Here is a 15,100-nt window from a genome sequence, read left to right as displayed (position 1 = left end):
ACTTTCGAAAAACCAATGCAAACAGGCCAGATTATGCGCCTGGACCTCAGTACTCCCACTGAAACCAATGGTCGTGGCCATATACACGAAAGGGTAGTCTTTGGCTCTGTGTAGACTCACCCAAGGTGTGAGCTTGTCTTTAGACAAACGGCCATACATTGGTGACACTGAGGCCCGAAACTGGGCTTGTCCAATGTAAATAGGCAGCGTTCAGAACGAAGATTTAAATAACGGAGTATGTCTGACTTTAGGATACAACCTGCCACAACAGAACAGAAAGAAAACTTTCCAACAGAGAGAGAGAGAGAGAGAATAGGAGAGTGTATGGGATAGAAAACATGAAACAAGAACTACAGCCCAAACTGAGAGGCTGTCCAACATGCAGTCCAGGTTTAGAATTGGACTTGCTATTAATCTGTGTTATAAGATATGGAATCATTTCTAGAGTGGACAAAAACATTGTATATACCAGAGGTAATCAGAACTTTTTAAAAGACCTTTCCAAACCTTTCATTTGTTTTACTATCCAATAAAATAGCAGAGTCTGCATAAGGTTTAACAGTCATAAACGTTTCCTCATCTAAAATCAAGCCAAATCATGGTGAACACACATTATTGAACCCCCTCAATAGATAAATATCTGGTCTTTGTAAACAGCTTTCAGCTCAATACCACTTAAATCTATGATGCTCTCCCATTTGTGCTCAGCTACTACAAGTTAAACATTTCATAAAAATTCGACTACTTGCTCAGGGTCTGCTCCTGCTGTGCAGTGGAAAGTCAAGCACGGCATGTCTGCCTAACAGACTACTATACCTTGAGCACAGACACACGAATATCCTGGGTTCCATTAATCAGCAAAGCTAGTCACTTGCTGGGTAAAAAACAACACAAAAGAAAAAAGAAAAACAAGCCAACATGTTCCCTACTGAAGTGTGGGTTTTTCTGTTTGTTTGTTATGCAAACGAATCAATGATTCACTTACACAGGGAGAGCAACTAAACCTTCCCGCAGCCTGTTGTTCGCACTGGACTAAAGCCCAGTGGGATATCTTCTATGACTGCAGAAAAAAGAAAAGCGTGAGGTCATCGGATTTAATAGTCTGAAGCCTGGTCCCTGTTTTAACAAGAATAAAATCCTCCTACTGCAATATCCATAGGGTAGAAACACTAAGTAGGAATGAGGAGAGCTGAAACCGAAAGAAGTTTTGGCTGTTTACGTTGGCAGTCATTTCAAACTCGAATGGAAAATTTCAGCTCTGACTGCATCAGGGGTAGAACAAGTTATTAAGGAAAAAGGTATGGCATTTGAACCAAAAAAAAACCCCAAACACAAAAATGTACGTAGCTTATCCTTATTCGCGTGCTCTATGCTGCTGAAGCAAAGGCAACTTGGGAAATATTGCACCAGAACCAAACTGTGCATTAATAGCCCATCATTAGGGGAATATACTGTCCAAACAAAATATATTTCCTGTGGGAAAGGAGGACAGTGAGTAATACTGTCCATGCCACGCACACACAGTTAAATTTAGCTACTGGTGAAAATAAGTTATGTTATACTTTAACGTGAAAAAGCTGATGCAAGGCTAATCCATCATTTTATACTGAGGGAGTGAATAAACCCCTCACCTAAGTAATTATTCTGTTCCCTTTGTTAAAGGAACATCTACTATTTGAACAGATACAGTGAGAGAAAATCATTACCTTTAATTTGCTTACAGGTGGGCTGGACAAACATTACTTAGGCTGTTAGCTGATCTGCTTAATTACATACAGTACTGACTGTACAGAGGACAAATACCTCACCCATCTTAGTGCCTTAAATACAGTGACCTTTCTAAACTTCCACTGCTTTGCTGCAATACATTATAGCACTCTATTTTTTAGGAGCTACTGAGGAAGCCAATACTGTAGATTATGTAACCCTAGATTAAGCATTAATAAGGCAAGAATCAGATTGTTTATCTAAACCCCCAATCGGAAATTAAATAAAACTTCATGCTGGAAGCTCAAGCTACAGTCATTTTGGCCTGCTAATATTAACAGAGTACAGCTTATTCAGTCTCAGAGATAAGTCCTCACAGCACTCGATTTGGGCAGAGGGAATTTGCTGCCTGAAAAGCCAATATTTTGCCTAAAGAAAAGGATGATGCATAATCAGTTCTTTTGCACATATTTAATAGAATACATTTTTGGTCTAAAGGGAGGCAGTTGATTTTCAGGACTTTTTCATAAACACTGTATATTTCAGATGCAATAGCACCAGCCCTCAGGTATAACTTCTAGATTACCTTCTTTCTCTCTTATCTCTTGCTAACTGGCCAAGCCTAAAATCAAGATGCGAGTGGAGCTTCTATACCCAACGTGGAGACTCAGAGCAAGATTGCACTAAATACTGAACTCCTCCCTACAAAGCCTTAATGTCTTCTTTTCGTAACGTTCACTAAGGGCTTGTCTACACATGAAAGCTAATTCAGAATGTTGTAGAGTGTGAATTGAGAGTGGAATAGCTATTCCTAAATGATTCCCTGAGTACTTACTCTTATTCTAGAATAAGAGTGCCTTATTTCAAATTTGCTTAATTTAATTAAAAACTACACCAGACAAAGGCACTCTTATACCGGAATAAGAGGGTCTACAAATGCAGTTACTCAAGGATAGCTAGTCTGCTTTAAATTCATACCTTCCTCCCTTATTCCAAATCAATTTTCATGTGCAGACAAGCTCTAAGCAACTGTGAAAGGAGCTCTAGGCCTTCAGCCTGGCGGGTGAAGGCTGGACAGACAATTAGCTTCCTGTCATGATCAATGTACCAGCACTACAGGTGTTCTGGAAAAAAAACAAAAACAAAACAAAAAAAACCCAGTCATCCAAGGATCTCAAAGCACTTCCCAAAGATAAGGGTTGTTTTCATTTTAAAGCTGGGCATAAGAGGATGTGCAGTAGTCTCAATGGAAGTCCAGAGTTCTTACATCTTAAAGCAACTGTCCCTGAGTGAGTTACTCAAGGCCACTCAGCCAAGACAGGAACAGAACTCAGCTCTGACTCCCAGTGCCCAGCTCTAAATTTGACCAAGGTCCTTCCATGACAACACAACTCAGTGCTCTCTTTTCTTCCTGGTCCTGACTGGGAATTCTATCAAAGGAACGTTCTCAATTTCTGGTAAGCCAAACAGCAGAGTTGCCTGACCTGTTCCTCAACTCTAGTTCCTCGCTTGGAACAAGCAAGGATACCAGTGTGCTCACCTCACCTTCTTTCCATCTTTTTACCATTTGTACAGTGTGCTAAGTGTTTTAGAAAAACTTACAACCACCAGCTCCCAGCCCTGTAACTCCTACAGTCCATCTGTTTCAGGCCTATCACTATGGCATTTCATGTAGAATTCATCAGCTCAGGTAACTCAATGCTATCCACTGCGGAATGTGGAGTAAAATGAGGGTTACTAACATGGGACTTAGAGAATTTCAACTTTTTTTTTTTCTTTAAACTAAGGCCCAGACATGGAAAGCTTCTACTTAAAGCTTAAGCAACTGACCAAAGCTGCACATCGAAAGTCAAATTTTCAGCATAATTGGAGCCTGAATACCATTTTCAAAAGCAAGCCAGGCACTTGGGTGCCAACATCACTTTTGAAAATGGATCTAGGCATTTCTGAAAACGTCGTTCTTAAAACTATTAAGGGGAAAGGACCAACCAGGTTGGTAGCATGATCAAAAAATATACTTAATTCTGTCTCAGCGTGGTGGCATGGTCTCGAGGTCTCTTCCAGCCCCATATTTCTCCGATTCCCTGAAAATTAGTCTGACATAGTTTACATTTTGACCACCAGTGTATTAATGAGAAGAGGTATGAAAAACTATTCATGAGGGGATGGGGGGGGGGGGGTGGCAGGAGTAGGATGGATACTAGCAAGGAAAGAGAAATATAAAGTTAGATGACAACCCAAAGCAAATTACAAAAATTATATTAAAACAAATTTACAGACAGGCCTTCTTCTCCGGGGTATTACATGGTTAACATTTACTGATCCAACTAAAGCTCCATAAACTTGTTAGCTTTCTTAATCAACTCCAGCATTCCCATTTCAGCAGGGGGCATGCTCAGATAAGAGCTAGCTTTAGTTCCTGTGTGTCTTGCTTATAAAAGCCTGAAGAGAATGCTAAAGCTATTTATGCACACGCCCACTGGGAACCTTCTCTCAGACATAATTGCTTTGAAATAAACTGGGAGTGTGAAGACCTAAAACACACAGCTTTGATATACGGTAAATATATTCTTTCATCAGGATATTTTCCTTGCTGGTTATTTGTTTAGAAGAAACTGTGTCACAGCTAAAATGCACAAATTGGCAAATACAAGATTTCCTTTAAAAGGCTATGATACATGGAGGGGGTGGGAGTGCAGGCAACTCTCAAGCAGAGAGTTCTCTAGTAGGCTTGTAGAAAGCAAAGCACAGTCGATATAGGACCTAATTCTCATCTGCACCCAGGCCAGAGTAAAGTAGAAATAAGTTATAGTTGCACCTATCTTAAGGCCCATTTAAACAGCAGTGTAAAGCAGACAATATAAATGAGAATCAAGTTCAGTCTTTAAACAAATTTTATTCTTCTACCGGATTCGTTAAAGCATAATTCTTGTAACACTGCAACAAGGATCTGTGCACGATCCGAGAGGTATCAGGCAGTAGTTCATGCGTGCGCACGCAGAAGGGGTTTATGCTATAAACTGAAGTAATATTAAGAAAGTTTGACTGTAAGTAGGTTTCTCAGTACATGATGACTGAGATTTATTTAACCGTTCAAAGAAGGCAGGGGATAACCTTTGTCCTCCTCTCCCAAGATATGAATGATTTACCTAGTGAGCTCTGATTAATTAGAAGTGCATATGATCTATAATCTTGTTTCCACTTAGGACAGGTCACCTCAGAAATAGCCCTGACTCCTTTTAAAATAGTTTTTGCAGACTTTGGGAGCAGCTCCCAAAGCTCTGTCTTGCCTATTTAGCCATATTTCAGAGCTATTCCTAGTGATAGTCTAGTGGCCAGAAATAGGAGAGAGAATAATTTAAGAGTTATTAGGAGCTTATTTCATATTGGAGGAGAATGGTGGCAGGCAAATAGTTTGGAGCCATTCTGATGAAAGAAAATAGCGGCAGATCTAATTCCATGGCCTTATAGTGTGGAAATTCTCCTTGTTCCACTCTAAAGGAAAAAGCAAACCTAAGGAGTCAAACATTAGCTAATACGGGTCTAATCCTGTGCTCCTTACTCAGGCAAAACTTCTATTGTGAACAAGGAGTGCAAGATTGAGCACTAAAAAAGCAGAAGCTAGACTTGTGGGCAAGAATAGGAAATGGAGATTAAACAATCTGTTGTAGGTCAAAGGTTACTTGTAGATCAGTTACCACTAGGGGCCAAAACAGCCTGCTCAATACCATCTTCTACACTCTACTTCAAATTGCTTCACCTTAATGCTTAATCTTCTCAGCACTAGAAGTTTAGGCCTAGCACAATAAAAATGTAATGCTTGAACAGTGATAGCCTGTATCAAATTTCACATAGCTTGCGACTTCACAGAACTTTTAGGGAGGGCACAAGGTCTGAGAAATTCAAGTTCAAAAGCAAACGACAAATTGTACAGCACTGGAAAGTAGGGTCAGAAATATGTCCCCAGTTTGCCTTACTTCAATGTGTCTTTTCTTTGATCTACAGGGGGAAAAAATCCTTTTGCAGAGAAAGAATGCATTTTATTTTTAAAAATACATTTACGTGTACATGTAGCTGAAATGGACTTTTTTTTAAAGTAGTATTCAATAATCAAGTACTTTCCTAGCAACAAAATGCACTTCTAATCTAAAAGCCAATCTCTCCTAAAAACATTTCTGTGGAGTTATTCTGAAGAATAATGAAGGAAGAACTGCTTAAGTTGATTATATCCTGGATTTGTTAAATGTTGCTAAGTATTGTCCAATTTCCTTCAAAGATGTCATCTCTCTACAAACCACCTTCACTCATAAAAAAATGCATAAAAATATTAAAGTAAAGTCTATTTGCTCTTGGTGCAGTAACTAATATTTCCTAACATTACAAATAACACTGGTATATTAATCCACAGACAAGACTCTCTAACATAAACCTTTCACTCTCCCTTTCTGTTTGATTCATTGACAGTATTAACGTTTTGCCCATGAGATTGTGATGTAACAATATAATGTCACAAAGACATACCTCAGGAAGGTAGGAAGGAAACATCTTAGCATCCTTAGATGATTTAAAAAAAACCCACACACTATTACAATTATTTTTTCCACTCAACATTAAAGTTTCACACAAAATAGATTATTTAATAGTCACCTCCATCCAATGATGTTTAAATAAATATTTTCAACAGCATCACATTAATATGAATGCCACTTCTCACCCAGCAAAATAAGCTCTGCACCTCCATTTTCACTTCACTTGTCCCTAAATACAGGGCAATAGTGAAGACTGCTTTCCAATACCATTCTACAAGTAGTTAAATGACACCTGCAGCATGGAAACCGAAGCTTCTAGAGAGGCTTGGCAATCAGGGCTAATGGAAAAACTAAGTAGATTCCCAGAGCTTCCCAAACCCTTTAAAGTACAGCACTCTTCCTCACCTACCTCCCTTCTTCAATGCTTACCAGTGTTTTTCGTAGAATTTGACAATTATGTAGTTGTATTAAGGTCAAAAAAGTAAAATTCCTTAATTCAATTCGGAAAGAAAAATCTTACATTTGCTGTCCAAACGTAAAAGCAGACAGCACACACCTCATTCTTCCAGATTCAATCAGATTTTATTTTGATTTAGGCTTTTGTTAATTACCCACTGCCATTTGAGCTTAAGTTGATGACATAAATGAATTATCCCATGATAATGTCTATATTTAAAAACAGATTTGGGATTCATAAATACCTTCCCAACCCCCTATGACTTCCTCCAATAACAACAAGACTATTTTATATCTTTCATACACAATGCTTAAAAATTGCCCTTAGGAAAAAAACACAGTAGCGTTTGTCAGCGGGGGATTTCTCTTCCATACATTTGAGCCAGACACTCAATCGAGGGTTAAAAGGAAACTGTTTCATAACATCAAATGGTGAGAAGCAGCAGAGGGAGGGAAAAAGGCAAGTTACATAAAAGTCCAATTGTACTTACGGTCTCCTTATTGGGCAGTAACTCCTTTCGGATCCTGAAGAAGTTCTTGCCGTACTGTCTCAGCCCTTTAATGAAGCGTTTCTGTGTAAGAAGATAACACACACAGAGTGTCAGCAGAGCAAAACAAACAAACAAACAAAAAATCTTTTTAATCAGCGTAACAACTGTTCTCCTCTTAGGGACTGCTGATAAAAAGAGAAAAATGTGCACACATACAACAACTGAAACCATCAAAAAGGGGAAGTCTTCGAAAAGCCCCCTAAAAATTCAGATGGACTTAGAATTGAACCACAAACTTCAAATATTTGGAGCTAACAAAAAATTGCTCTGCTGTTGGTCCAAAATGATCCCAGTTAGCGATCGTTCAAGGGTTGGAGAAACAGCCAGCTCCTCTCCACACCAAAAAACCCACACACACAAAAAATCAGCAAGATCTATTTACATCTAAGGGAGGGTGAGAATCACACCGACAAGGAGGAAAGAAGAATATGTAACGTTATGATTTTTTTTTAAAGTGACTCTCCAACTGGGTGACGAAAAGGTTAAAAGTCCTTGCACGGGCACCCGCACCCCCACACCCAAAAAGATCCACGCTACTTTGGTAGGAATAAAGGCAAAAAGCTTCCAAATAAATCCCTTCAAGAGGGAAAAATATCGCAGCTTCTTATCTCCCCCCCCCTTTTTTTTTTAAAGAACAGTTCACGTTTGGTTTCAAATCCAAGGCAGCAAGAGACTTTCTTCTTTCACTTTGCAATAATCCACTTGGAGAGGAGAAAGTTCCCCCCTCCCCGGGGCTTCTCCTTTGGGGGTGGGTTTTGTTTGCAATTTCCTCGGGTTCAGACACCCCCTACAAATAACAGCGGAGACTGTTCAATCCAGATCGGGGTGGGGCGAGCTTGAAACCAGCCGTACAAGTCCCTTCCCGGCTCTGAAACGCGCCCCATTGCAAGCCGGAGCCCAAGTGGTGAATTCTTGCTCGAGCTCGCCTGGGAGCTCGGCGAGCTTGCCGCGAGCTCTACACTAAAAAAAAAAAAAAAAAAAAGCCACCGCAAACCCCAGCACCCCAAAGCAGATCGTCTTCTGCGCTCCCCCCCCCCCCCCGCGCAAAGCCCAGTTCGTGCCAGGCGAGGAGGAGAGGGCAGAGACCTGGATCCGTCTCCGGCAGCCCCAGGTGAACGCTGCTCAGGTGCCATGCAGCGCCTCTCCGCAGGCGGGCGGCTGCAGCGATCCGAGCGCGGAGCTCGCGTGTCACTCCGGGCCTCTGACACTACAAAGCGGGAGGAGGCAGCGGGCGGCAGCCGCGAGACATGTGATCTCCGCCGGGCTGTGCGGCTCGGCAAGAGAGCCGCGGGTGCGCTGCAAAAGGCGGCCTGGATCGCCCTGGAATGAGCCCAGCACGCTGGGCTGGGGGCGGGCAGCGATCCACCGAGCGCCCGGCGTCCTGCCCACCGCCCGGCTACAGGGCCAGCGGGCACGGGCAGCATCCGCACGGGTGGCTTTGACCACAAGGTGAGCGGCCAGCTTTAGAGGGAGGGGGTTGAAGCCCCCCCAAAAGGAGACTGACTGTACAATTCTGCTCCTGAAGCAGCGCTCTGTGTAAACGCGAAAGCTTGTCTCTCTCCCCAGCGGACGCTGGTCCGATAAAAGATACCACCGCACCCACCTTGTCTCTAATATCCTGGAACCCACAGGGCGACAACATGCATAGAATTCTGCTCCTGTCATGAGCAAAGCAGGGGTCCGAGGGGAAAATCTGGGAACGGATTAAGAGCTAAATCCTTAAACAAACACTAAAGGCCTAACAGAGTGTGTTTGGGGAGGTATTTTCCTCTGCGAATGGGCTTGGTGGGCCAGGAACTACAATTCTTTGCAGAGGTAGTGATTTTTTCTTTTATGTTTTTATTTTAAAGCAAAGAGGTGAACCAAGTAAGCATCTCCTACCACCTAAATGTTGTATAGCTTCCCAGCCACTGCAATCTGTTTTCCCCTTGCTTTGATGAATATTTTTCTGTGGTTTATACAGCTAGTAAAGTTTGACTCATTTAGCAGCTTAGGCTATAGCTCAGGGACCTTTTTGTGGCTTCCCCTTCCCCAGATTAATCTATCTATCTATTCCCTGACTCTAAACACTCAATAACTTCCCAACCAGGGAATATATTCTTCCTCTCCGGTGTTATTTCCCTATGGTTTGCATCCTCATTTGTTAAATATATTATGACATGCTATTTACCTTGGCCTGCAGCTTTGGGACTTGTGGCTTCCATTCCTAGCCACCCCCAAAGAATTTCACAAATAAATCAGTGCAAAAGGAACATAGCTAAATAATTGGTGACTGGATTGTTAAAGGGGCCTGAACTGAGCTTCCTTTTCTGCAGGCATAAGAATACAGGCACAACTAATCATGAGCACAAAGTTCTACATCAAAAAACTGGGTGACACTAAAAAGCTGGATCCTAATGTGTATACTCTATGGGGGGAATTAAATTAACTCCCAGAAAAGTGCAACGTGATTTAAATCAGCTTTCATCTCAATACACTATCAGCCAAATCTTCATGTGAGCACCCAGCCCAAGAAGCTGGGCTAAGTGCTGGCAAATGGGCAAAGTGTCCCCCACACCATGGAGTGGGTGAGGAACTATCCCACAGAAACTAGTTCAGCCCATTGAAATATCCCTCCATGCCTCTTTTGGGCTCCCACCATAAGGTGGAGGATCCATACAGCAGTGGATCTTCTGTACCCTGCACCTCTCTTCAGTGAGCTGCTGTGCAGGCAGCCCCTGTGGAATTAACCACACAAATCCCTTGCTTCCTTGGCAGTAGAACTGTTTTGGTTCAACGGTCGGGGAACCCTTCTGTGGTGCGTAGGCAGGAATTATCTATCACAGATTTGCACGTTGAGGCGGGACTCCCATCCAAGAGTTGAATTACTCACACCCATTTACTTCTTTTAAACCACTGGATCAAGTCTCCAAATGGCGGCACAAGAGAACAGTAGAAGTGCCAGGGACAGGAGTAATAAAAGCACTCAGGATCCTCAGCAAGGAATCTTGACTATAAGGAAGACACCTGCCTTTACCCATCAGACTTTAGACAAGAACACCTCTACTATGTAATGAGGACTGGTGCAGTGTGTAACTCTGAGCCAGTGAGTCTCAACCCACGGCCCAATCAGCACACCGCTGTAGTTCATATGACATCCTCAGAGCCATACAGTACTGAATGCGGTTCACCTAACACATTGTGGGCCACATATGCAGCCCACAATGGCAAACAGCTTGCGAACCACTGCTCTGAGCACTACTCATACTGGTGGTTCTCATTGCTTCAGTGTCAGTTAATCAGGGGCACTTCACACTGTTGTCAGAGAAGCCGTTATCCCCCACCACCATGAACACATTCCTCACATTATGTGCTTCTACTGCAGAGAAAGATGGCAGCCGTAATGGGAGGACTTTAATGCCCAAACGCCAGCTCCATATATCCCACAGTGCACTGCGATGTACCTATACAACTAGCAGCACAGGATGAAAATCAGCCAAATCAAGAAGTATGTGCCAGCATGTAACCCAAAGCGCTTCACAACTCTTAACAAAAAACACTCAGTATGGCTCTGGGCTGGAAGGTGTTTAGTTTTCTTAACATCACTGTCACCATGCATTGCATTATAGGCACTATGCATTTGCAGCATCAGGTAACCGAGTATATGGGAAATTTCAATATAAATAATTTCACAGAAATATTAGTGTGAAGAAAGCCATTCCAAAGAGTGGTCATTATATAAACACAACTGTTCTCTTTAACAGAACAGTCCATCTATGGAAGAGCAGGGCCAGTGCAAAATGTCAGAGCAACTTGTGGTCCAGGCCACAAGGCTGGAAGACATGGGTTCTACTCCCAGTAATTCCACTGACTCACTGGGAGACACTGGGCAAATTGGCTCAGTTTGTCCATCTGTAAAATGGAACCCCCACCTCCGAAGCATTTAGAAACCTACAGCTGAACTTTCTAAACAAGTGCTACATGTTATAATTCTCCCACCTTCCAGCCTACTCTACCACTCCCCAAATTAAATACAACCCTTTCTGCAAAAGGAACCATTTGAAATATCTAATTTAGCAAATTCACCACAATAAATTTAATGAACAGGAAATGTCAGATGCTAAAATGGAGATACTGAATAAAGATCCCATTGCGGACTTAGCCTGTTATCAAAAGCACTTAATGGCATTTTAGCAGTTGTGTTTAATCACCACTTGTTAAAAAAAAAATTAATTTTTTTGGTTAAAAAAAGTACATTTTCACTGTGTAGTGCAAAGCCTGAAGAATTATGTTCTTCATTCACTTTACTTGGTTGTGATGTTTTATTAAAAATGATGAATGGTGTGGGGAGAAGGAGCTTTTTAAAAAGTAATTCTGAGTTGACAATCTAAAGTTATTTCATAATTTTTAAAACCAACTTTTTCACATTTTCCAACTGCTCTGATTAAATTTTGCAGTAAAAAGCAACTTTACTTCTCATCCTGTTCATGAGTTGCCAAAAGTACCTATCAGGAATGTAAATGTGGAATATCCTATCTCAACAGCAGGTTAGACAATGCCCGATTTCCAAAGCTTGATTCATTTCAATTTCTTTAACATTCTGAAACCTCTGCCAATCACACGGTTCGCTTACACTACTTGTCTACAGGTATGATCTAATAGGTTTCACCATTCAACCACACGAACTGACCTAGTGCGTATTCAGTGGAATTACCATGGGTAATAAGAGCACAATTCCAATCTTTAAATCACTACTGGATGTTTTTCCAAAATATATGACCTAGTTCAACCACAAGTTACTAAACTGGACTCAATAATCAATGGGTGAAATTCTCTTGTCTGTGTGTTATTCAGGTGGTCAAACTAGGTAATCACAATACCTTTAAAATCTACGAATAGGATAGACACTAAATAGCTAAGAAACAACTTCATACACCAACAGTAATCTCCAAAATGAAATGTTAAATTTTAACTATCGCTTCCCTTCCACAAGCACACCACTGTGTAATAAAACTGAAACCATCTTACACTTCTCATTGTTACTTAAAAAAATATGGTGGGTATTAAAAGAAAACTAGGGCTAGACATTAAAATGACAGCACCAGGTGTCCAGCCTGGACTTTGTACGAACTGGAAGGGAACCTATGGTTTTGACGTGGTCAGTGCTATCATTTCCACATTGACAGAAACAGGAATCCTTGCAACTGAAAGATATTTAAGCAACAAGAGACGTTTATGTCATGAGGGGATATAATCAGGCTTAAGGTGCACTAAGAAGCAGGAGAGACTTACTTTGATTATAACACTGCTCAGTGCAAATACTGTGAGGCAAAAGAAAGACTTCTTTTTATTAATAAAACAAATATCTTTGGGCAACTAAAAATAGCTCCATAATTTATGTAAAAGAAGCTTAAAACAAATCAATAAAATAAAACTGCAGACAATTAAGTCAAAAAAGAACTAGATAAATTCATGGAGGATAGGTCCATCAATGGCTATTAGCCAGGATGGGCAGGGATGGTCCCTAGCCTCTGTTTGCCAGAAGCTGGGACTGGGCGACAGGATGGATCACTTGATGTTTACCTGTTCTGTTCATTTCCTCTGGGCCACCTGGCACTTGCCACTGTCTGAAGACAGGATACTGGGCTAGACGGACCTTTGGTCTGACCCAGTATAGCTGTTCCTGTGTTCTTAAGTATTTCTATTAGAATTTATTTTCTAGATTTTTTTTTCCCTTCCAGCTCCAGCCGTTGGTCAGTTTCCATCTCCATTTCTGCCCCCACTTCCCAAATCACATCAAGATTTTCCTCCTTCTTCCTCTCAGTCATGCACAATGAGGCTGCTTTGAAAAATTTGTTTCAATATAAAAAGAGCAGAGACTGGAGTAACCTGTTGCTCCACATTCTGTGGTGGCCCGAGTTGCCTATTAAATACCACATCTTGGCTTCCATTTTTCCATATACTCTTCTCTATAGGTGTTGCCTTTCCTTACTACTTCAATCCACCTTTAAATAATGGAGCAACACATTCCTCTTTGCTTTTTAACACTGTATTTCAGAGCAATCTTGCAGAAAGGCTGGTATGAAGGGGAGGTAAACTTGGGAGGTGGGGGTGGGTTATGCCCCGCTGTCAAGGGATGTTGAATTTCTGAGCTGTAAGAGTGAGGTAAAGTCGGAGGACAGCGGAGCACTAAATGTTGATCCCACAGATACACGGGAAAGGGAAGAGTCTTGATGTGAAGTGCAAAAGGGGGTTTGGAGCGAAGTGGTCTAAAAACACTAAGCCAGTGGGGTTTTTTTGATGAAAACAACACATTTTACACCTTTTTATTAAAAGTATTTGTTACAGGGTTTTTGACAGACTTCATATTTGTACAGCACCTTGAAGAAGAAGAGTGCAGCAGGAGCTAAATGAGTGCTAAGTACCCTGAGTATAATTATTGTAAAGTAGCATTAGGAAATCCTTTGGCTTGATGGTTCAGCAGCCACTGCTGATAGACAACACCAATATGTTTTGTGAAATGGTTGCCATGGCTATTGACCAGATGGAACACAAGGTCTCCTAATGCTGTTTTATAATCTGAGTTCCCCCCAATGTAATTTATTAGGTTCTATGGTATCCTGCTACAATGTGTAAACAGGGGGCTATAAATAATCAAGGAAGCACTAGGAACAAGCATGTTAATGTTTGCATATGTGTTACTTGTAGGTCCCATATTTTATCCCAAGAAACAAATACCATGACAAGATACACAAAGCCATTATGCTCTGACTAACAGAGCTCAGATGGCATGTTTATCAAAGTGATGATAATGCCATTACGATGCTGTAGTTAAGGTTATGCATCAGGGTTTCTATTATCAAGGGATTATAGTTTGGCAGGGAAAATTTGCTGCTGCATGCTGAAATTCAGCACCCTTGGGTTTAATCTAGGACTGAGGATTTGGTTGGTTTTTTTTTTTTTTTTTTTGGTTTGGTCTTTGTGAACTGTCTAAATCCAAATTAGGTTTGGCTGTGGGTTCTAAAAACATGCAATAAAATCAAAAATTTTAAAATTGCAAAATAAATAAAACCCTATGTCTAATCCATTTTAAAGTTACAAATTTTAATCCATATGATGCAAAAGGTAAGATTCTCACAGAAAACATTAACTTTCTCACAGATGCCTACTGATCCCATTCAAAAATGATTTTTCAGTCAGTTTTGTGTCTCTTTCGTCCCCACAACTCAGAAAACAATCAAATCCTGAGTGCTGTTTACACTTATGGAGGATTCCCCCCAGATATTTATGTGCTTATTATAAAAAAAAACCTTTGAAATGCCAAGAAGTATATATTTTCCCATTACTATAACTGAAAGAACTGGTAAAAGGATTTTCCCTCAAACTTTAAGGAATATTTTAAACTCTTGACTATGACCATGCATGGAAAGCTTCCGCCTGTGAAAATGGGGGTTATAACAGAAGTCCCAGTGTGGCAGTTTTTGCTATCATAAACGCTATAATAAAATTACAGTATGTTTTTTAAGAGGCCTAAGATCTTCCAAGTCTTTGCCAACTGAAGTTGTCATCTTCCACATTAAATATGCCCCAATAGGCTTTACAATAACATGCAGAAAAAGTTTTACATAGTTCCAATAGTTAACAGCACATAAAGTAAAATTCACAAATGAAAAGCATCTTAATTCTGAAACACAACTTTTACAGGATGAAAAGTTACACCAGTTGCTTTGCCTAGTTGGAAAAATAAATGAAACTTATTTGCATTTGGAAAAACCAGTTAGTGTGCAAAACACATTTCCGGACTGCCCAAAACAATAACTATTTTTTAGCATTCAGACGTCGTATATGTACCTTGGCTGAATTTCAGTACACCGAGTA

General features: G+C 40.8%; 1 protein-coding gene across 15 annotated transcripts in view; it reads right to left on the bottom strand.

The window, feature by feature from the left end:
* RERE (arginine-glutamic acid dipeptide repeats) overlaps positions 1 to 15,100 on the bottom strand; it is a 402,629-nt gene that overhangs the window by 71,352 nt on the left and 316,177 nt on the right. For all 15 annotated transcript variants that reach the window (XM_073316831.2, XM_073316829.2, XM_073316839.2 and 12 more), the window contains one exon: positions 7,184 to 7,264. In XM_073316831.2, the coding sequence (XP_073172932.1) occupies positions 7,184 to 7,264 (81 nt within the window). The remainder of the gene's footprint in view (positions 1 to 7,183; positions 7,265 to 15,100) is intronic.

Source organism: Lepidochelys kempii, chromosome 18 (genome assembly GCF_965140285.1).
Source record: "Lepidochelys kempii isolate rLepKem1 chromosome 18, rLepKem1.hap1, whole genome shotgun sequence".
Classification (NCBI taxonomy): domain Eukaryota; kingdom Metazoa; phylum Chordata; order Testudines; family Cheloniidae; genus Lepidochelys; species Lepidochelys kempii.
The sequence above is the reverse complement of the archived record's forward strand: the minus strand, read 5'-3'. Positions and strand labels throughout refer to the sequence as shown.